We start from the raw sequence: 23,216 nt of genomic DNA, 5'->3' as shown, positions 1-23,216 counted from the left end.
ATTTACAAACCCATTCATCGCGGGGATTGCAAAGTCGTGGCCCTCGTGTTAAATTTGGCCTGTAGGGATGTTTGTGCTAGCCCAAAGTTTAAATTTTTCTCATTTGATTCCAGTTAGCGACAGCCCCTTTCCCTCCCTCTGGTCTTCATCTCATCCATTTTCCTCATTTTTATGAACTACCTGGCTGGTAAAGAATTTGAGTTTGCCACCCCCCCCCCTCCCGCTACCAGCACCTGATTTCCATTTTTGGATGCTGAAACCAGGTTCACCATCTGGCTTGTGGGGAGGTTTATTCTTCCTTCCTGGGTGCCAAGCCATGCACCTGGTTTCCTGCTCAGAGACCCATGTTCTCATCTGCCAGGGTCACTTTAAATGCATTCCAGGCATCCCAGACGCATCCTCAGAAGATGCCAGCCAGCCCTGTGTCACAGGGCACTCCTGACTCTGGGTACACGTGTGAGAAGACACAGCTCATGGGTTTCTCTCTTATGAAAGGATGAAGCCATTTCTCAAGTGCCCAGTAGGTCCCCAGCATCCAACACTTGACTCCATTAATTTTATTTGAAACCATCCTCAAGGATTCCTTGTTATTCTAACTCCCCAATTTATGGAGGAGTGAATGGAGGCCAGAGGGGCGAAGCTGCCTTCTCTGGGTCACATTGCTGGGGAAGTGGCAAAGACCACATTTCAGTCGCATCTTTGAGTCTGAAGCTTACCTCCTTCGGAATTTTCCAAAACGGACTTGCTCTGAGAGAGACAAAGAACACCTACCATAGGGAAACTTGGAAGCGGTTGCAGCACAGAAATCACAGACACGCAATTTCACGGGCGTTGCAAGCGAGGAGGGGAGGGATGAGCTGGGGGTGATGCAGGTGTATCTGTGTCCACGCGTGTCTGTGGATGTTGCCCGAGTGTGTTGTGTGCTATTATTTAGTCCTTTGATGATGCCTGCCATGTCTGAAACACGAGGGGCTGCAGGCAACAGCTGTGACAGGACTCACATCCCACGGGTCAGCAAATACTTGGAACAAGATAATCTGGAGTTCCACGACCAACAGAAAACAGTGATGTGAGAGACGATGACAAGGAGAGGGTGATGAGCAGTATTAAATTGGGGTGGTCAGGTCAGGTATCTGAGGAGGTGAGGTTGGAGCAGAAACGTGAACAAAAAGGGGGATCGCATGGGAAGATCTGGGGAGAAGAGCACTGCAGCAGAAGAAGGGCCCACCTCTCTGTGTCTGTGTCCATGGCGGGCGGACAGTCAGTGAGGCTGAGCCCGACCCAGCCTCCCAAGTCCAGCCCCACCTCACCTTCCCTTCTTGCGCCTGTGCTCTTTCTTCCACCTGGGTAGCTGCCCTCAACTGTGCCTGTCGAAATCCTTTCCTCCACTGATCTTCCCCTCCTTCTCCAACCACAAGTGATTTCTTATCACCCCATTCTGCTCAGCTGGGCACTCAAGGCCCCACCCCCCACCCCTGCACCGCCCCCATGTCAGCCCTGGCGGGCCTTTGCTGGCTGGCTCATCTGAAAATTGTCCTCTTCCCCTGACCAAGCGCTGAGGGCTGTCCTGGTGTTCCTCCCATTTGCCTGTCTCCCTCCCAGTCTCCCCACCCCCACCCCTAGTAATCTGGCTCCACAGCTTTCTCTGGAACTTTATTTTTGTTTTCTCCCTTCCCTATTTATAGCTCTCTCCCCTCCGAACCATCCCTGCATCCATCCCGTTGCCTAGAAACTGGCTCTGGGCTGAGGGTGGGGGAAGGCCAGGCCGAGCCCAGGCAGGGGGGAAGGAAGAGCTGTCACCCACACCCCACCCTCAGCACCACCCCCAGGCTCCCAGAAGCCCACCCCGCCCTCTGCCCAGCACCCATGGGTGTTTTTTAAAAGATAAAACAAAATGTGGAAAACAGCAGCTATGGTAAAGCCCTTCACAGCCGCTAAAGGGCAGGCTGCCTGTGATTTCACTTGGGCTTCTCAGTGGCCTACCCCCTAGAGGCCTGGACCCATTTTCTCAGATGAGAAAACTGAGGTTTCAGGAAGCAAAGACCCCACAGCTGAGGTCTTCTCAATAGCAACACCACGGCTCTGAATTGTTAGCTTTGGGATATTGACCTGAGACACTGAAAAGGAAGATTTAACAGTATAAAAAAATTCCATAACCCGTGAGTTGCAGAGGGTAAAGAGAAACATTTTGTCGCGATCCTTCTGCACACTAAGGAACCGAGAATGCCTCTGCCATGCCCTCCACGGTGCTCCTTCATGCGGGTCCACCAGCACCCCCTTTTCTTTAGAGGGGGGAGGGGCAGAGAGAGACTCTTAAGCAAGCTCCACACCCAGCATGGGTGCCTGATGTGGGGCTCGATCTCACAAGGCTGAGATCATGGCTTCAGCCAAAATCAAGAGTCGGAGGCTTAGCCGACTGACCCACCCTGGCACCCCTACCATGCCCCTTTTGATGCCCCAACCAGGCCTTCACCATACCACACTGCTGTCCCCCTACCATGTTGCCCCTATACCCCACCATGTCCAGTTGTAGCTCTTCTCTAGCCCTGATGCTTATCTTCCACAGGCTGGACAGGGAATCCTGAGCTTGATTCCTGGCTCTGTCATTTCACCAACTGGGTGACCTCGAATAGTTCATGTAACCTCTCTGAACTTCAGTTTGCTCAGCTCAAAAGTAAGGATATGAATTTTCACCCCATAGCACTGATAAGAGAATTAAATAAGATACTGATGAAAAGGTGTTTTGCAAACTATAAAGGGCTGTACCATGTGAGTGATCAATTAGAATCGTAAATGTTGTTATTGTTGTCATCATCAGGGCCAAGAGATGGGGCAGAGCAACCAAAGTGGGCCCTCAGATCAGAGAAGGAGCCCATGCCCTGTGTTGGGGGAAGAAAGAGCTCCTTCCCTGGCAGAATAAAGGCCAAGGGTAGGGACTGCCTGAGAGCACCTGCAGGCCACTGAAGAGCAGAGTGTGCTCTTGTGCCTGATTCCTCTTTCTCAAACACCCCTATTCCCTGTCCCCATCCCCTACTACCCCCTCTTCTTGTCCCCCACCCCATGGCCCACCTCTGCCTTCAAAATAGCCTCTTTGGGGAGAATGGGGGAGAGGGCTGCCAAGGAGCAGCTGGGCCATGATTCAGCCTGAGTCACCCATCCAAATCCTAGGGCCGCCCCCAGCTGGGCCAGGGCCTGCAGCTGCCAGAGGGAGGGGGGGGGGTGGCAAGGGAGGGAGGGGGCCTATGTGGGCAGCAGATTTTGCTCAGAGGTGCCTAGTCTGGGGGCTCTCAGGAATATCAGGGCAGAGCTGGGAGGGCCTGGGAGTGATGCATACGAGGAGGTCAGGGTGGGGAAGGTCACCCCACAGACATCAGTTATCTGGGCTGACTGAGGAGGCAGGGTTTGTGTGTGTGTGTGTGTGTGTGTGTGTGTGTGTGTGTGTGTCTGCACAGGCACGGGGTGTCACAGGTATATGTGTTGTCACTTTCTAGCTCTGTGACCCTGGCAAGTTACTTAACCTCTCTCTGAACATCTGTTTCCTCACTTAGGAAATGGGAAACATATTATCAATCTCAGATGGTTTTCCTTAAGTATTAAATGTAATAAGATGACCTAGGCAGTCAGTGAACGGAACACCACTACCACCACCGCCATCATCTAGGGTAGAGTGGATTATATATTGCTTGTGTGAGAATGGATACATATCTGAGTGCTTGTATTCAGGGGCGTGGGTATAAGCCTCAGTGGGGAGAGGGTCTGGATGAGTGTTTCTTGAACTGGGTGAATGTATTCTGTGTGTATGTTTCTGAAGCACAGATAAGAATTCTTCAGAAAGTGGGTTTATGTGGCACTGTCTGCCATATGGTCCCACCCCTTCTCTCCCTCTCCCTACCCTTTCACACACATACACACACTCACACACACACACACTTCACACCTCCCTGAGAGGCCATGATTTGCTGAAATTCAGCCTAGACCAGGACCAGTGCTCAGGCAAAGGAGTTGAGAAACTGTGGACGCTGCTATATTGGCAATCTCAGACTTTCTTAAAAGCCTTTAACCTCAAGCAAAGCTGGAATGAGTGTGAAAGGGGGAATGTGTGTGTTGGAGTGGATATGAACATGAGAGAGCATGAGCTCTGTGTGTGTGTGTGTGTGTGCATGCACACACGCGTGCACACAGGGGTGGAATTGGGGGGTGGCTGCATCTCTGCTCTGGTACAGTCTGCTTGTCTCCATGGCGCCTGTTGCCACACACGCTTGCTTTTCAGAAAGTCACTGGGATTGTTTATTCCACCCCCAGCCTGGGTGCCAGCCAAGGAGCTGCAGGCACTTGTTTATCTTCTGGTGCGTAAGAGTGTGTATGGCTTCCCAGCAGCAGACCAACCCGAGATACGTGCGCACACACACTCACACGGGTGTGATGACCATGTTAGTTATCACAAGATGAACCTGAGCCCCAGGGTGAGCCACAACCCGGGCCTGGGCATATTTGCTCCACATGGGGACAAAGATGAACCCCCAGCAGCTCCACGTAGACACACCACCAATTTAGCAACCCCTAAAGGGCCAGGAAAGTGTGAGAGCCAGTTGCCCTGATTGTGGTCTTGGGCTCTAGCTCCACCCCCAGAACTAATCACTGCATGGTGGTTGGCCAGTCCTAGGTCACTGCCCACCCCTAAAGCTGACAGTGAGGCCCATCCGAACGCGCTAACCGATTGCGCCACAGAGACGGCGCGAGTGAGGCCCATCCGATGCCACCACGTAGACTGGGGTGGGAAGGTAGCCCCCAAGGAAAATGGAGGTGCTGTGCTCAAAAAAGGGTGCACAGTATTGGCCTTGCCATAACCTTAACGTCTATTATGAGTGCTATGCTATGCTTGGTGCTTGGTGGCTTTATCTCTTCCTTTATCCTCTTCAGAGCTCTGAGAGCTGAGTTACATAGGATGAAGTTGAGGCTCAGACAGACCTCAATCAAGGTCACACAGCTAGTGCTGGCAAAGTCAGGATCTGAACCCACACTGCCTACTTCCATGCCCTTTTTGAGCTCCCACTGTGCTTTAGCAAGTGTTTTGTTGTCTGGAAATTTTCATTTTTAAACATGTTTATATCAATAAGTCCCCATGAAACAAACATGGTTGGAGAGTGTGACAAAGGGCGCAGATGGAAAGAGGCCCTGACTGTGCTCATGAGGCAGACACAGCTAGAGTTCTGACCACATCCCTTCAGAGGCCCTTACAATTTCTGCACCCACCAGCAAGACTCCCAACAGGTGGTCCCCGCACCTTTGTCAAAAATCTCCCCTTGGGCTTCGGAACCCACTTTACCCACATAAACTGTGTGCCATAAGTGCCTGGGAACTAACACATAGCTCCACGGACTGACCCTTCATCAGTGTCCGCCAGGTGCTGGGATATAAATATACCAGCTCCCATACCCTCAGCCAGGGGAATTCTGAGGTGTACATTTACCCCATTTTCTAAACTTCCTGCAGGATTACACTTCACCCACCCACTGGGATAGCTGGCTTAACAACCACCTCTTACTGGATGCCTTCCCCTCCTGGGTCACCTTTCCAGTCCGCTGCTGACACCACCTAGGGAGGTGTCTCTGCACCTCCCAAGTAAACCACTTTCCCTCAATCTTCATCTCAGGATCTCTGGGCTGCCCCAGGGCTCTGGATCCCATCCTCTTCTTCCACCCTGAGCATCTGGGCCCAGCCATTGTGCTCTCCCTTTCTGGCATCTTCCCTTTCCCTCACTCCTGGCCCCTCTCATCAGAATTTAAATGCCTCCAAATCTCCTCAATTTAACCTTCCATCCCACGGTAGAGCTTATGATATTGCCTGTCTCCCTCCAAGCCCAAATCTACTGAGAGTCATATGCTTGCTCTCTTTACTTCTTTACTCCAATTTACTCATCAATTCCCCCGCCTCAAGTCTGCCTTCCACCCCCATCACTCAGCTCACTGCGTTTTCATCAAATTTCCATTACCTTCTCTGCAAAGTCCAGAGATCATCTCTCAGGCCATATCTTGTCATCCTGATGCAGTTGACCCTGTCTTCCTTCTGGAACATTATCTCCCCTTGGCTTCTAAGGCATCATTCTCCAAGTTTCTCCTGGTTTATCAGATTACCGTTTCTCACTCTTCCTTGCAGTCTTCTTTTCCCACCTGGTACCTTAATGTTGGCATTCCTCAGGATGTAAGATTCTTGTCTCACCTTCTTTGGTCTATACTCACCTTTCATGTACTGATACCCCTCTCATGGCTTCCATCACCCTTGTCTGTCTCCAGCCTAGTCACTCAGGAGCTCAGTTTTAGACTCAGACGTCTCAGCATGGAGATCCCACAAGCTCCTTCTTTCTCCAGGGCTCATCAGGTACCTGTCCTCCATATGCTCAGCTCTCCAAGTCAGAGCTTCAGACAGGCAACAGAATCCTCTCTCCCTTCACAGCCACAACCACCCATGACCAAGGCCTGTTGACTTTACCCTTAAATAGGTATCAAACCCAGCCCTTCCTCTATCCCAACAAACACTGCCATGTTGGACATCATCATCTCTCACCTGGACAACTTCATGGCACCCTAACTCATGCCCTGGTTCCACTCTTATCCACCCTCGTCCTGACCCAGGGGGAGCTTTTTAGATCACAGGTTGGTTCTTGCCAATTTTGATGTCTTGTGAGCCTCCCCAAGACTTGATGTCTTCATCTGTGTCATGGGGCCAATAATGTTTACCTGGAAGGATTGTAGGGGTAGTGGAATGAAACAATGAATGTAGAATAGGTGTGAAGCAAAGAGCTCTTGTGGGCAGCAATTGAGGAATTTTCAGGGCCTGAAACATTAGGAAGCATTCCTTATGTTGGTGTTGTCCATGGTGCTGAAAACTTGTTCTGCATCCTGAGGATGCTGGATGCTGGGAATCCCTGGGATACTGGTTCCCTGGGATGCTGGCTGAAGACGTTGGTCCGATAGATTTTCATTTGCTGCCTGGATTTTGAAAAGATCACGGTGATGTATGGTTCATCAGGTAAGTGGGAGGAATAGAAGTTAACGGTTTAGCGTGAGGTTTCAGGAGTTAGCTCCACTGTTAACTAGCTGTGTGAAAACGAAGTAACGCATCAGTATCTCAGTTTTCACACCTGAAAAATGGGGCAATAATAAATATTAATTCGCTCCTAAGTAACTGGAAATGAAATTTTGTGACACCTGTAACAAAAACTTAGCACGGTGTCTGACCCTAAATAAATGTTATATTAGTTGTTACCATTTTTAATAGGTGGCTTCACTGTACAGGTGAGAAGATCATATCATCTCTTGGCAATTACAGAATTATTTGTTCAAATCTGGGAGGTCAAGGAGGATGGGACTATTTCTCTGAGAAGAAAGGTCCAGAGGGTGGTAGGTAAAAAGGCCTCATGTTCTTGGCAGTTCAGACTCAACTGGAAACCCCTGAACACCTACTTTGGGCTCCTTCATCTTTTCAAGACCACTGCGAGGTAATTAATGATAGTCCCATTTTACAGATTGGGAAACTGAGGCTCAGAAATGGGGAAATATCTTGCTCAAGGATACCCAGAGGGAAGAGAGCCAAGCTTTCATAGCCAGAGACTGGGCGGGCATCCTGGCTGGGGAGGCCCGTAGCGCGGGAATGGAAGGAGCCTCGCTCCCACCCTACTCGTGTCCCTTCAACTCGCGGGAGCGTGGGCGGTGGCGAGACAAAGAGGTGGGGGCGGGGCGGGGTGCTAGGAGAGAAGGCCGGAAGTGCGGCCAAGGCGGAGGCGGGAAATTTCCGTGCAGGGGGAGCTCGGAGATCGCGCCGACCTGCCTCCCTATACAGGCGCAGCGTGCCCTTGGACAAGTGGCTTTCCTTGTCTGAGTCCCAATTTCCTCCTCGGTGAAACTAGTAGAGGGAGTTCGCGGGGCTGGATTGAGTGAGATCTGACAGGCTACGCGCCCCGCCCGCAACAGGCGCCCAGCAAATGGGCAGGCGCTCCGCCCCTCAGTCTCCCTGTCTGTGAAATGGGAACCGGGTCGAGGAGGGCGGGGAACCCAGGAGTCCCCGGACCTCGGCGAGGAGCGCCAGGCGAGGGGCGCCCCTCCCTCCATCCACCCCTCCGGCCTCCTCTTCCTCACCGGCACCGCCCCCTCCCGGTTTCGGAGGCCTCCAGTCGGCCAGCGCGCATGCCCGGGGCGGGGCGCGAGGCGGGAGCGCGGAGCGCGGAGCGGGCGCGGGGGACGGCGGCGCGGAGTCCGCGGGTCCGCCCGCCAGCCCCGCCGGAGGCAGCCGAGGCCGCTCGGGCGGCGGCGGCAGCGGCGGGAGCCGGAGCGCAGCGCGCTAAGGAAACGGAGCGGCAGCACTGTCGGGTAAGCGCCTAGCCCGCACCTGCTGCCCGCTACGGGCGGGCTACGTCGACCCCATTTCTCGGCTCCGGGCGGCCCCGGAGCCGCTGTCCAGGGTCCTCGAACCACCTGGGTGGCGGGGCTCGCGCACCATGCGTGGCGTGTGCCCAGCTTTCGCCCGGGGTGTATGTGTGCGCGCGCGGCCGGGGGCGGAGGGTGTCCATTTCCAGGCTCCTAGCCGGGGCGGGGCGGGGGCGGGTCCCGCAGCAGCGGGCCTGGCACTGGAGGGGCCCTGAGGGCCGGCCCGCCCTGTGTGTAGGACCGGGACCCCGCGCCCCGCCTCGCCGCGTGCGGCCGCATTGTTCCACAGGGCTGTGCGGGAGGGGGCGCTTCCCGCCACCGCGGGGAAGGGGGTCCGCCCGCGTTGATTCATTCCCCCCGCCCCGGAGAGAGCTCTGTGCTCGAGTGGCTCCCCTGGAACCACCGGCACCACTGAGCACACTCGCTGTCGCACACTCAGTGTGCCACACACTCTGGGGCACCATCACACACCCCATCACACACTTACCGCGTTCGCACACCAGTATCTCTCTCCTGGATGAGGCCACGATCTTCACACACACACACACACACACACACACGCCCTTGGTCATTCCATCACACTCATACACACGGCCACCTGTACACCCACCCAGTACACCAAGTAGGAGCCTTGCGTATACACCCAGGCATAGCTACGCATTCATACCAGATATTGCCTATCACAGCACACTCAACAATATTCCCTTATCACATCACACTCCCAGCCACCCTGCTCTGGCTTGCTTTTCCCTATTCACACTTGCTCATGGTGTCCCTCTTGCAGCCCTAGACCCTGGAGTAGGCTGTGCACACACTTCCTCTCCCATACTCCCCATCTCTTAGCTTGCTGCCCTGCACTCCCTTAGCTCAAGTGTGCACACCCCTGCAAGTCTACTCTTGCCCTCCTGTGGATGAATGGATGGATGGTCTGAGGGCCACTTCTGGAAAAAGGTATGGGTATCACCCTTTGTTACACTCTTTCTCCCCTCTAGTCCCAGGCAGGAGGCTTTGCTGCACCAAGGCTACTGGGAGCCAAGGGGCCAAGAGAGTGAGGGGCAGCAGACCAGGATTGTCAGAGACACACACAGGCACACACTCACACCTGCTGAAGCACTGCCAGCCTTTGTTGGTCTTGTCACATGGGAGGGGGTGTTTGCAGGTGCCTGGCAGCCTGGGCTTCTTATTGGGAAGAAATCCTAGAGAAGAAGGAAAGGGCTGGCGAGGTCCCGGGGCCAGAATAAACATCCACAGAGGCTCTTCTGCCTAGGAGTGGGGCACAAGGCCCTCTGTGTACATCCAGGTCTCTCATGCTCACACCCACAGGGTCTAAGTGGCCCCCACAAGATGTAAATGCACAAGACATTCTGCATATATGAGTCGCATGTATACACACCAAGGTCTTCTTCAGCAGAATGCAGGAGCCAGGTCCTGGCTTTCCAGGCTAGCCTAAGCTGGCACGGACATCGACAAGCAGTCTTCACACCCCTCTGCATGCCAGGTGAGCTGGCCCACACACCTTGGGGATCATTTCAATCTTTTACCCGAATCAGGTCACGTAAGCATGCAGGCTCATCTGTTCATCTTGGTGGTGTGTGCAAATGGGGACATTCATGCTTCCTCAGGTTCAGGGGATTGGGAAGACCCTTGGTCTGGCCCCAAAGAACAGAAAGGAGCTTTAAGAGCCAAGCATCAGTGTCCAAAATCTTAGCGGATACAAGCAGGAAGAACCCAGACTTCGGGTTCAGACACAGCAGGCTTTGAACTACAGCCTCCTGCACCAGCTGCGTACCCTTGTCAAGCCTTTTCTCCCTCTGACCTCAGTGTGCACATCTGTGAAATGGGATGATAATGCCCCCTCCATAAAATCATGGTGGAGTCCAGATGACCAAATGAACCTGAGAGTGCTGGGCCCATGGCTGAGCCCAGAGCGGAAGAGTGATGGAACTGGGTTCCAGTGGGAGGGCTGGGCACAAAGAGGGGGCACCCCAGGCCTGAGCTGCCTCTTGGAGAAGTGGCCTGAGGATACTGAGGATCCCTCGAGAGCCAGGAAGCACCCAGTAGAACTGTGAGCAGAAGAGTCTGAGAATGGTTTCTTGGCAGATCTTAAACCCAGGGCTGGGCCAACAATTCTAGATATAACTACATCCCTTCCCCCATTTCAGAGACTGAGGCCCAGACCGTGGAAATACTCACTCAAATTCAAGGAGCAAGTCAATGACCAAACTGGTGCCTGACCCCACCTCTTCCTTATGCCCTGGCCAGGCTCTTCCTCCCTACCCCAGACCTCCTTCTGTGTCCGAGAACTGCACACTGGGAACCAAGAAGCCAACATTTTCTAGGGTGGTTTTCAAAGGAGACGTGTTACCAGCCGGGCCATGCCTGCCTCTCAGTTTCCTCTTCTGGAAAATAACACAGCACCTGCCTGGCAGGTGGATGAGGTCTGCATAGAGTAAACGTACTAAAGGCTTGATGTGTGAGGTCACCACTCACCCTTCTCAGCATCTAAGTCAAGGGTCAAAACTCAGGGGGCTATAGGCCAGGCGGATGCCTATGGGAGGGGCTGGCTATAAGAAAAATGAGCCAGTGATAGAGAGCAATGTGAAATCTGCCCCGGCATCCAGGACACATAGGGAGGGGTGGAGATTGGGGCTAATTGGGGAGTACACCCCCATCCAAGAAGGCAGCCACTGCTTGGCTCCTGCTGACTGTTGCCACGCAGGAAGCATGCTCAGATTGCCAAATTTTAGTTTTCCAAGAGAATCTGGAAATCTGATTTTCACATGAAATCTTTGAATTTTTAAATGTTGACGGTTAACGCCTTTAAAAATTTCCTTTTAGCACTCTGGGTCAAACAAGCAGGTCTGAGGGCTAGATTCTGCCAGTTTGCACCTCTGCTGCAGGCTGTCCGTCCTCTGCCCCCTCTGGGGAGCACAGCTGGGCTCTGACAGTCTTGAGTAGATAAAAACAGGCCTTCCATGTACACAGCCCAGCCCTAAAGTGAGCAGAGCCCCACACACCCCTCATCTTCTCTAATCCTCACAGCAGCCTCGTGGGAGCAGGGGCGGCTTTCTCAGGGTCCCCAGTGAGGAGAAGAGACTTGTCTCAGCTCATAGAACTGCTAAGTAGGGAAATGCCGCATCTCTCTCCCCTTATCAACCTCACTCCAGCCACTCTGGCCTTTTCACGGCTGCCTCAGATGCTGGCTCCTCAGAGGGGCCTTCCTCAGCCAGGTGTGTAAGTCAGCTGCTCCCCACCCCCATAGTCCCACAAGTCCCTCGGCTTAATTTCCAAAGCCAGGTGCCCCATTGTCCTCTGCAAGGGGTAGACTGCTCCAACTCTAATGTCCCCATATTGGTGATGACCCCCCTCCGCCCCAGTCCCATAAGCCCGAAGCCTGGGGGACACAGTAGTGAATAGTATCAGCTCAATCCCCATCCAGTGACTCAAGGTCTAGGCAGGGACCTGGAGGTCTAAAGGACAGAGTGGCATGTGTCTGGTTAGAGGAAGAACAAGAGGCCATAGGAACTCCTAGGAAGCTGGTGGGCAAAGAAAGCTCACTGGAACAGGAGACATTTGAACTGGGACCTGAAAGTTTAATGGGAGTCATGCAACTGTTTAGAGGCTGGGGTGAGAGAAACTGTGAAGCCACGGATGAGCCCAGAGAGGTTATCACACATGCAACACCTGTGTGTGCCCACACGTGTGTGCGTGTTTGTACCTACTTTGAAGAATGTGTCCTGAAAGATAAAGCTTAGCGGGTAAGTGAGTACATGGGGGCTTGAGAGCACATGATAGGATTGGACTTGACCCTAAAGGCAATAGGGAGTGTTTAAGGTTTCTCCCCCAACCCCCATTTTAAAAAAACAGAAGTAATATATGCACACATAACCACAATTTCATGCATTGCAAAGGGGCATACCAAAAAAAAAAATTCTCTTCCACCTCCAGATCCCTGGTCTCACTTCCCAGAGGCAATTGCTACTAAGTTTTATGGGTTTCCTTCCAGAAATTTTCTCTTTATAAATAAACCCATATATGTGTATCTGTCCTTTTTTCTTGTCTGCATGCATGGAATCCCACCAGTCCTGGCTTTTTTCACTTAATTTATCTTAGACATCATTCCTTATCACTCCACACTTTCTGACAGCTGTGAGGGGGGATTCCGTGAGGCTGTCCCATATTTAATGAACTGGCTTCCTGTTTTTTTTCTCATCACCAGCCATGTTCTCGTGCACCCTTGGTGCACCATCCATCCATCTTCAAAACCGTTCCTGGAGGTGGGCTTGCTGATCTAAATGCCAAGTGCATTGTAAACTTCTATAGGAACTGACCAACGTCTTGCCAAAAAGATTACAGCTAATTTACTTCCCTAGCAAGAGCAAGGAGGAGTTGGAGACAAAGAGGGGCATGGTAGACCAACATCTTAAAAAGATCATTCAGTCATTCATTTAACAAATTATGTCTAGGGGACTACTTGCTTACTATATGCCAGTCATTGTTCTCAACCCTGAGTGTATATAAGTAAATACTACAACGTTCCCATCCTGCTGGAGCTGACAGTCTTTTTTTTTTTTTTAATTAAAAAAAATTTTTTTTAAGATTTTATTTATTTATTTGACAGAAAGAGAGAGACAGACACAAGTAGGCAGAGAGGCAGGCAGAGAGAGAGGGGGAAGCAGGCTCCCTGCTGAGCAGAGAGCCCGATGTGGGGCTCGATCCCAGGACCCTGGGATAATGACCTGAATGGAAGGCAGAGGCCCAACCCACTGTGCCACCCAGGCACCCCTGGAGCTGACAGTCTAATGGGAGAGACAAACCATGTGTAATAAACAACGGTATGTAATATATCACTGGTGACGGGTTCTATGAAAAAAAGCTGAGCAAGGCAGGGGGGATGGAGAGTGCCAACCGGGGCTGGGGAGGAGGGGGTCAGGAAAAGCCACAGGGAGCAGACCATGCAGATTTTAGGAGGGTAAGCATTCCAGGCAGAGGAAAGAGCCAGTGCAAAAGCCCCAGGGCAGCGTGCATCCAAGGATCAGCAAGGCAGCCAGTGTGACTGAAGCAGCATGATCGAGAGAAAGTGGTGGGAGACAAGGCCAAGATCAGTGATGGGGCCAGAAGGTGCAGGGACATGTAAGGAGTTCACTTTTACTTGGCATGGCATGGGGAGCTACTGCATGGCTCTGAGCAGAGGAGAGATGGGCTACCTTGGGTCCTACTGAAACCCTTCCAGCCGCTGTGTTGAGGTTGAACCGTACGGGTTGAAGGAAGAAGCCAGGATAAGCCAGGAGGGAGACAGTCCAAGTTCAGCTCAGGAGAGTGGCCAGGTTCCGGCTGTATTTTGAAGGGAGATCTGTCATGTTTTGTTAATGGATGGGACGTGGGGTGTGCAAGAAAAGTCAAGGGTGATTCTAGGGCTTTTGGCCTGAGCACTAGTGAGATGGCTTTGGGAAGGTGGGTAGGTGGAGCAGGTTTGGGGGGAATCCAGCGCGCTGCTCACTCCGGCTGCCGGTGTGTAGTAGGGACGAAGTTGCTCACAGATCCAGCTGCCTGCTAGCCCCTCTTCCCAATGTTCCCCAGACACTGCACACCCAGCTTGTCTAAAACACAGCTCCCCATTTCCCCAGATTTCCTGCCTCACTCCCACCCCAACCCTGGCCAGAATCCCACAGGCCACCCCTACTGCCACCCTCTGCAGCCGGCTGGCTCCTGTCGGTTTTCCCCAGGATCTCTCAGTTCTGCCAACTCTCATCTCTTGGACCTTTACTGTGCCAGCTCTCATCTAGATTATTGCAGAGAAGGGCTGGATGAAAGAAGGAAGAATGGAAGAAGGGGAGATTAAAGAATGGTTGGCTAGCCCCTCTGGTCCCGCCTCCACACCATCCCAGAGCGGTCTTTGAAATCTCACATTTCAGACTATGTCCCTTCCCAACTATAAATCATCCACATCTTCCCAGGGCCTGCACAGACCAAAACTGCAGTCCACAGATATATTTTATTTGACCCACGTGGTGTTTTTCTTTTTTGATCTTGAATTAGGATATTTTACGTTGAAGTCCTGGATCTCCGGCTACTCACTGATACTACCCGGATGAATATGTCCGGAACAGTGATTGGCTAGCAGAGGAGTGGCTCCCGCCTTAGGGCATACCCTCTCTGCTTTGCAAACTTTCCCTGCCACTCCCTACTGTTCTCCACCCAGCCTGGTTCCCTCACTTAAATTACCCTCCTGGCCCCTATGGCATCAGAGTTTGTGACCTGCGTCCTAGAAGACAAAAGCGTAACTGCAGAGTAGCATGCCGAATGCGGTGGGCTGACAAGGAAGACAAAGGGTATCTGCTGCATGGGGTAAAGATTGATGAAGTTGAAAAGTCAGACCATGAGGGCCCCTGGGTGGAACAGTCTGTTAAGTGTCTGACACGTGGTGTCAGCTCAGGTCGTGATCTCAGGGTCATGGGATCGAGCCCCCCATCAGGCTCCTAGCTCAGTGCAGAGTCTGTGTGAGGCTCTCTCTCTCTCTCCCTCTGCCCCCCTCCATGTTCTGTCTCCCTCTCTCCCTTAAATAAGCAAATTTTTTTTTTAAAAAGGAAAGAAGTTACACTGTGGCCAAGTTGTGAAGGGCCTTGAATGCCATTTTAGGAAGTTTGACCTTTATCTAGAGGGCCACTGGGAGCAGAGAAGCAGGGGAGTGATGGGGTGGGACAGAAGAGGACCAGATGGGGGCAGAGCACCCAGGGAGGAGGCCCAGCTGCTAGGAGAAGGGTGGGAGGGAGGAGATAGAGGCTCCTCGTCACGGGGTCTTCCCTGAGTCTGAGTCTGTTTTCTTTGTGTTTCAGAACCAGATAGAAGCCTGGGCCACAAGTACGGTTAGGAGGGCAGTTGGGCAGTGCTGAAGACCCAACCTGGCTCCAGCTTCTTTGGAAGAACTCCAGCCCCCCAGCACCTCAGCCCACAGCCCTCTGCTGCCCACAGGATGGGAGCCTGGGGGCTGGGAGCCCAGCCATGAGGGACTGCTGCCCCTCCCAGCAGAAGGCCAGCTCTGCACCCCCTAGGCACAACCCTACCCCAAGCCCAGGCATGGACTCTAGACACAGCAGCTCCAGTGGGGCTGGGGAAGGGGCCTCTTGTTCTGAGGGCCCTGGCGGGAGCTTGGCCTGCATCCCTCCCCAAGAGGCAGCCAGCAAAGAGACACTGGGGGCACATGGAGCCTTGATCTCAGGGACACCAGATGCCAACTTCTCTGAGAAGCCAGAGCCTGTGTCCTCAGTGAAAACTGATCCCTCATCCTTGGAGAACAGAAATCCTTTGTTTTTGGAGAAGATGGAGTCCAAGTCTTCAAAGCAGGCAGATTCCACTTCCACAGGAAAGGAAGCTGCTGGGTCCTTGAGAACAGTAGATCCTGTGTTTATAGTAAAGACAGAGCCTGCAGTCTTGGGGAAAGGGGATCCTGTGGCTTCTGGAAGGATGGATCCTGTGGCCCCAAGAAAGGAGGATCCTGGATCCTTAGGGAAGGTAGATCCTGTGTACTCTGACAAGGTGGAACCAGTGTCCCCAGGAAAGGAGGCCCCTGTATCCTCTGCTACATCGGATCCTGAGTTCCCAACAAAGGAGGAGCCCTGGTGCTCAGGAAAAGAGCTTCCTGTGGCCTCAGAAGAGGGATCTGTGGGAAAGGGAGATCTTGTGTCCTTGGGAAAGAGAGTTCCTGGGCCCTCAGAAAAGATGGATCCTGGGTCCTTGGAAAACACAAATTCTGCAACTGCAGGAAAGCTAGATCCTGCCTCCTTGGCAACACCGACTCCAGGGCCATCAGGCAAAACTGGGCCTGTGTCTCCAGGAATAGTGGCTCTGGGGTCTTCAGGAAGGATGGCACCTACTCACTTGGGGATGACAGATTCTCTATCTGTTGGAAGTGCAGAAACTGGGTCTTTGACAAAAGAGGACCCTCAGTTCCCGGGGAAGATGGAGCCTGCCTCCTCGGGAAAGGAAGATCCCATGTCGATGAGCGTGACAAAAACCATGTCTGCTGGGCAAGTGGATGCTGTATTTTCAGGAAAGATGGAACCCACATCTTTGAAAAATGTGGATCCTGTGTCTTCGGGCAAGGTGGGTCTGGTGTCTTTGGGAAAGATGGATCTCGTGTCCTCCGGAAAGCCAGAGCCCTTGTCTCCTGGGCAGGTGACAGAAACTGTCTCATCACGAAAGGAGGACCCAGTGCTCTCCACCAAGGTAGATCCCATTTCTGTGGGAAATACAAAAACATCATCTTCTGGAAAAGCGAATCCTGAATTGAAAGGAAGGTTAGACTCTGTGCCCTCAGGTCCAGGGAATCCCAAATTCTTGGGAACAGTGGGACCCTCATCCTCTGTCAAAGCTGACACAGTGACTGAGAGGAAAACAGAGCTGCTGTCCTCAGAGAAGGCAGGTCCTATGGGCTCTGGAATGGTGGGTCCCACAGCCTCAGGGAAGGCTGACGCCATGGCCTTGGGCAAGGCAGACACTGTGAGCAGAGGGAAGGCAGAAGGTGTTCTCCCTAGAGAAGTAGACTCTGTGTCTTCTGGAAAAGTGGCCCCTGTGTCTCTAGAAAAAACAGCCCCGGCACCCTTGGGAAAAGGAGAAGCTGTACCAGAGGGAAACATGGATCCTTTGCCCCCAGAGAAGGGGAATCCTATGAACTCCGCAAAGGTGGATCCCAGGGCCTCAGGGAAGGCAGATCTCAAGTCTGAGGGCAAAGCAGAAACAAAGCCCTTTGGGCAGGAGGGCCCTGCTTCATCGGGAAGGGCAGAGACTGCACCTCTGCGGAAGGAGAAGCCGCTGGCCTTGGAGAAAGGGGAGCCGGAAACCTCAGGAAACGTAGACCCTATTGCCTCTGGGAAGGTGGGGCCTTTGATTCCAGGGAAGGCTGAGGCCGTGCCTTCAAGAAAGGCAGAGTCCCCCTCTTCCGGGAAGTTGGGTCCCCTGCCTGTTGAGAAGGCAGAGGCCTCCTCCTCCTCCAAGCAGTCAGATGGCAAACCCTGGGGCCCAGGCCCTTCTCCCGCGGGGACCGGGAATGGCGGAGGCCTCTTGGAGTCAGTGCCAGAGCCCAGCGCAGAGGCCTCCAGCCTAGGCCAGAAAGACCTGGCGGCCGCTGGGGCCGAGAGAAGCCCCGGCCCGGAGGCCATTGGGCCCCCACCCGGGCCGCGGACTCGCGACAACTTCACTAAGGCGCCGTCGTGGGAGGCGAGCGCCCCACCGCGCGAGGACGCGGGGACGCAGGCGGGCGCCCAGGCCTGCGTGTCGGTGGCCGTGAGCCCCATGTCTCCGCAGGACGGCGCGGGCGGCCCGGCCTTCAGCTTCCAGGCGGCGCCTCGCGCGCCCAGCCCCGCGCCCAGGCCACCCTCGCGCCGGGACGCGGGCCTGCAGGTGTCGCTGGGCGCCGCCGAGACGCGCTCCGTTGCCACGGGGCCCATGACGCCGCAGGCGGCTGCGCCGCCGGCAGCGCCGCCCGCCTTCCCCGAAGTGCGGGTGCGGCCCGGCTCGGCGCTGGCGGCTGCCGTGGCGCCCCAGGAGGCGGCCGAGCCGGTGCGCGACGTGAGCTGGGACGAAAAGGGCATGACGTGGGAGGTGTACGGCGCCGCCATGGAGGTGGAGGTCCTGGGCATGGCCATCCAGAAGCATCTGGAGCGACAGATCGAGGAGCACGGGCGCCAAGGGGCGCCCGCGCCGCCGCCCGCCGCCCGCCCAGGCCCTGGCCGTGCAGGCTCGGTGCGCGCTGCGCCCCCCGAGGGTCCCGCCAAGCGCCCGCCTGGCCTCTTCCGAGCGCTGCTGCAGAGTGTGCGCCGGCCCAGGTGCTGCTCCCGAGCTGGACCCACGGCTGAGTGATCTGCTCCCCTTTTGTACGCCCGGGTTTCCAACCTTTTCAGGCTCCCTTCTTGACCCCAAGATCCTAGAAGGGAGCCCCCTCGACGGGCGGGAGGCCCCCCTGAGAGGTGGGCAGCCTCTAGGGCCTTCTCATCCTCTTCTTCCCCTGCCAAACTCACCAGTGAACCCTCTCTACCCGGCCCCCTCATGGTCATGGGACCACGAACTCAGCCCTGACACCCCCCTGTTCCCTTCCAGCCCTCATCACTCCCTCCCTCCCTGTCACAACTCGGGGATCTGCTCAGCAGGCCCAGCCCTGAGAGCTGAGGCAGGCTCCTGAGATGTCCAGACTGGTAGGCTGAAGTCTTCAGTGGCCACCAGGTCCCCAGAACTGGAGAGACTATATACAAAAGCTCCAAGTATGCAAGGATTGGTGTGTGAGACCCCTGAGTGTGCAAGGCTCCAAATACGGGGCCCCTGGAAGAGTGTGTGTGTCCATGCAGTGGGCTGGCCCCCATGGCCCGGGCATGTCTTGCATGCTGGTAGTCATCCCCAAATCCTGTCTCCCCCTCATCTGGCCCAGTCCCCAGCCCTATCCACCCTCCCTGGACACTGTTCACAATTCCTGACAGCAGAAAGGCAGCTGCAGGAATGCCCGGGGGGCACAGATGAAAGGAGAGTCTCAGACAGGTCTGGGAATCACAGTCAGAAGCTCATGGAAGGTCTTGAGTCCCAGGCAGCCTGGCAGCTGGTCTTGGGTATTGGGGGCAGGACAGAAAGCTCACTTTATAACCACAGTCCTCCTTTAAAGGCTGCCCTCTCTCCCTCGTCCCTGTGTGTTGTGAGCCCCACGAGTCCCTTGTGACCACTCAATACCCCTGTCCCCACCCCTCCAGCCACAGTTTTTGGCTACAAACTGTCACAATATACATTGGTAATAAAATTGTCCCCCAATTCTTGGCAGGTGTGATTGCCTACAAGCAGAAAGGGACAGAGTAGCATGATATATTAATGTATTCAGAGAGGGGTAGGTGTGGTTTGGGGTGACAAGACTTCTTCCGACGTAGATCACCATGTGGGGCTCTGCAGCAAAGGTCCTGTGGCAGGGACATCACAGGTCTGTGGTGTGCAGGCCAGCATTGGTGAAGGACAGCTCCTGCTGTCCACCTCTGTCCGTCTTCCTTCCTGACAGCACCATGCCCAGAGGCTCTGTATCTAGCTCCATCGGACTGTGTAGGGCTTCCTTCTGTGGGGAGAAGGAGGGAAGGTATGAAGGGTAGAGATGGGGTGATTTTCCCAGTCTGTAAGGGACTCTTCAACCCATGATAGATGGCTGCTTAACTGCACACCCACATGCTCTTCCTGGGGCCTGTTTCTTGGCTGTGTCCCAGAGGTGACCATGGTCACTAGTGGTGCAGATGGGCTCAGGTGAACAGGTGAAGGGGTGGGCCTGAGGGGGGAAGTCTCCTCTGGCCTTTGCCTGACCCACGGACACAGCAGGACTTCGGTGTTGTTCTCAGTCCTGAATAATAGCAGGCTCAGTGTCCTGTGCCAAGGAGTCAGTCCAATCCAGTTCCTGCCACCTGTACCCCAAGGCCAGCACTGTGCTGGGCGCAGCCCATGACCTGAAGTACCCACAGGGGACCCCTGAGGCAGGGATCCTGTACCCCACTTTACAGATGTGGAAACCGAGGCTCAGAGGGCTCTCATGGCCAGGAAGAGGCAGAGCAGGGTTTGGATCACTGGGTCTTGTTGGCCCTAAAGACTGTCCGTTGCTGCCCCTGGTTGAATCTGGCATCTCCCTGTGCCACCCTCAAAGGGCCACATCACACCCAGGGTCCCACCTGCAGCTCATCACGGCACACTCTCATCTCCCTGCCTTTCCTCTTCCCCCTTCCCTTGCAACTTGCCCCAAACTCAAACCTCCTCACAAGGGCGCCCTCCTGTGAAGCCTCCCCCAGGCTCAGCTCCACCAACACAGAGACACCTCTGGGGGCAGAGCCCCTGCCACCATTCTCCCCAGGGCATTCCACGGGCTTTTTCTGGACTAGGGCTTTTCCAGTCCCTGATAAACGGGGAACATCCAAGGGGCCCCAGGAAGGACTAAACAGGGATCCCCTGAGTCCTCACCGTAGAGCCCCGGTGAGAGCCATTAGTGCAGTGCAGCCTAGGACAATTCAAACTGTCCTTGGAGACAGGAGACCTGAGTTCTGGTCTGCTCTTGCCTTGCAAGCTTTCTGACCTCAGGCAGGTCAGCCCCCAGAGCCTTCTGGCCTTGGTTGCTTGTGAAGGTTGCATTAGATCACCTCTCAGGTCTCTCAGACCTTCCACACAAACATTTACGGAGGTTTGGGGTGAGTTAGGGCACCAAGAGATCCTCAGAAAAAGGTCCCACCTGTGTTCCTCACCCAGAGACCACAGCGCCCACCCACTGTTGAAGGAGAGACGTAGAGTCTGGGCAGCTTCTCTGAGTTATAAAAACCTCTGTCATCCTAGGACGGTCTTGACTCTTTTCTGGCTTTTGAAGGCTCTCAGTGGCCCAACCTCCCCTTCTCTAGACTCATCTCTCAGGCTCCCTGCCCCTCCCAGCCCACAAGCCCAGCCCCACCGGGAACCTCCAATGACACTCCCCTATAGGGGTCTGCCTTGGCCTCCACCAGGGGCCACCAACCTGGCCACGAGTTCTCACCCACAAGACTGTTCTCTTCTTCCTCTGTTCCCCCCAGAAATATTCACTGAAGTTTTGGCCCCAAACCATCTTCAACCAGAGATGAACCGTCCACCCCAATACCTTCAGCGCTGCCTGGCCACCCGGATTACCATCTGTGACCTCCATCTTTGGGGGCCCATTTGGTGGCCTCCATGCTACAGCCAGATCCCTGTGCAACAACCCCCCCCCACACCCCACCTGCTGATCTCCTCCCTGGTTCTCTATCCTGCACATTAGAACTTCAAGAGCTTTAACAACACACTCAAGCATGTTGGATCCCCACCCACTGAAACAGAATCTCAACGTGGCTGTGACACCACGTTGGCATTTCTAAAGAGTTTCCCATGCGATTCTAGTTAGCAGCCCAGGCTGTGCGAACTCTTGATCTAATTGAACCATCTCCCCTACTGAACAAATAACAGCACTGCTATTTATTTGAGCCTCCCTTCTCTCCTTTACTAGTCTATGTCCACCTCTGGATTTCTTCCCTGCACCCCGCCAGCTTTCATACAAAGGTATGAACAGAAGGAACCAGATTTTTTAGGTCTTGCTTCATACCAGGTGGTTTTCATACCTGCTCTAACTTCACTCTCAAAAAGCCCTGCATGTTTAGTGTTCCAATCTCCATTTACAGAAGAGAAAACTGAGAACCAGAGGGAAATCACCCACCTCAAGTCTCAGTGAACCAGTAGAAAAGCAAGGGTTGGGTCCCATCAAAGGCTCTGGGCTTCTCAGGGCCTGGTGTGGAGACATTCATGTCAGCAGCAGGTCCTGCAGCTCTGTCCCGCACCCCACCCCTTCAGAGAAGAACCCCATGTCAAGAAGCCCCAGGCACCGGCTCATCCCCCAGCTTGCCTTGATTATCTCCTTGTCCTTTTCCAGGTCAACAGAGTTGTCATCCAGGGAATTGAGACTGTGGGAGAGATGATGGAGCTCAGTCAGTAGCCCCAGTCTTCCCTGTCCATGGCCAAGAACCACCATTGCCTCCACCATCATCACCACATGACCATCTCCATCTCCACCACCATCACCTCCACCTCCACCATTACCATCACCTCTACTACCAACACCACCACACCACCAGCACCACCAGCACCTCCACCACCAACACCTCCACCATCGCCACCACCACCTCCGTCACCTCCACCACCATCACCTCCATCACCACCACCATCACCATCACCACCACCATCACCACCATCACCAACACCACCACCATCACCACGGCCGCCGCCGCCACCACCACCACCACCACCATCGCCATCACTGACCAGCATGGCTGTGAGGGTCTCTGCTCACCTCATGTGGTCTAGGTCACTGGAGGAGGATTGGGAATTGAAGTTCAGGTCCTTGGTGGGGAGGTCCAGCATAGGGTTGGCCCTGGAGAGAAGGCTTATTCAAGCAGTTGTGAACCTCAGACTCCCCATGGAGCTTCTTACCCACTCTCTGACCCCCGCTCACCGCTCAGTGGTGTACATGTTCGTCCCAGGGATGGCAGAGGCCAAGGGCATTACCCCTGCCGCTGTCTTTCGGGCCTCCTTAGCAGCCTTCACAGCCCGAAGCTTCCGGTGGTAGCTGTGGAGAGCCAGGGGCTGGGAGAGTCACTACTTTGCCTGCATGCCCACTGTGTGCCCAGTGCAGGTACTGAGAGTGTGGCTTCACAACAACCCTGGCAGGTCAGAGGGTTAGTACCATAATACCGAGGGCACAAGTGAGAGCCAGGGAAAGGAAAGGACTCATCAAGGGCTGGCCAGTGGCAAGTCCTGGAGTCAAATCCAGATGTGGCTGCTGGCCCCAAACATATTGCAAAAGGAAAAAGAGGCAGCATTTATGAAAAGACTAGCATTTTCCTGCTTGCAGGATGCACGTTGCGTCCTTGTGCACCTTGAGGAATCTAGTGTTGTACTCATTCTACAAAGGAAACCGAGGCTCAGGGAGGGGAGTTGACCTATCTGAGTGATCACAACAGGTTTCAGGGGACTAAATACAGATATACTGGATGTCTAAAGCCAAGCTTTCTCTACCCACCAGATGTCTCAAAGGGTGGGAAACGTAGGGCTGGAGACACAGGGGCTGATGGGAGTAATACCTCTTCCGGATACACACGAGGGCCGTGGTCATGATCACGATGACCAACAGCAAAGCCACTCCCAATCCTGTGATGACACTGACGAGCAACTTTGGCAGGTCTGACTCCTGGCTCTCCTGGGAGCCCTGGAGAAGAGGTGGGAGGGAGGTTGTGGGTG

At 54.3% G+C, this 23,216-nt stretch overlaps 2 protein-coding genes across 6 annotated transcripts in view; one reads left to right on the top strand and one right to left on the bottom strand.

Annotated features, from left to right (window-relative positions):
• The first annotated feature begins 8,183 nt into the window (after positions 1–8,183).
• On the top strand, positions 8,184–19,216 carry GPRIN1 (G protein regulated inducer of neurite outgrowth 1). The gene is made up of 2 exons (XM_059173346.1): positions 8,184–8,366; positions 15,270–19,216. The coding sequence occupies exons 1-2, from the start codon at positions 8,184–8,186 to the stop codon at positions 18,279–18,281; spliced, it is 3,195 nt and encodes a 1,064-aa protein (XP_059029329.1). The 3' UTR covers positions 18,282–19,216.
• Positions 19,217–19,256: 40 nt separating this feature from the next.
• Positions 19,257–23,216, bottom strand: part of CDHR2 (cadherin related family member 2) — a 35,321-nt gene continuing 31,361 nt past the window's right edge. For all 5 annotated transcript variants that reach the window (XM_059174381.1, XM_059174384.1, XM_059174385.1 and 2 more), the window contains 6 exons: positions 23,060–23,184; positions 22,432–22,545; positions 22,270–22,350; positions 21,826–21,883; positions 21,640–21,708; positions 19,257–19,506 (listed from right to left, as the gene is read on the bottom strand). In XM_059174381.1, coding sequence (XP_059030364.1) covers positions 19,372–19,506; positions 21,640–21,708; positions 21,826–21,883; positions 22,270–22,350; positions 22,432–22,545; positions 23,060–23,184 — 582 coding nt within the window. In that variant the 3' untranslated portion in view covers positions 19,257–19,371. The remainder of the gene's footprint in view (positions 19,507–21,639; positions 21,709–21,825; positions 21,884–22,269; positions 22,351–22,431; positions 22,546–23,059; positions 23,185–23,216) is intronic.

The sequence above is a fragment of the Mustela lutreola genome, chromosome 5 (genome assembly GCF_030435805.1).
Source record: "Mustela lutreola isolate mMusLut2 chromosome 5, mMusLut2.pri, whole genome shotgun sequence".
NCBI lineage: Eukaryota > Metazoa > Chordata > Mammalia > Carnivora > Mustelidae > Mustela > Mustela lutreola.
The sequence above is the reverse complement of the archived record's forward strand: the minus strand, read 5'-3'. Positions and strand labels throughout refer to the sequence as shown.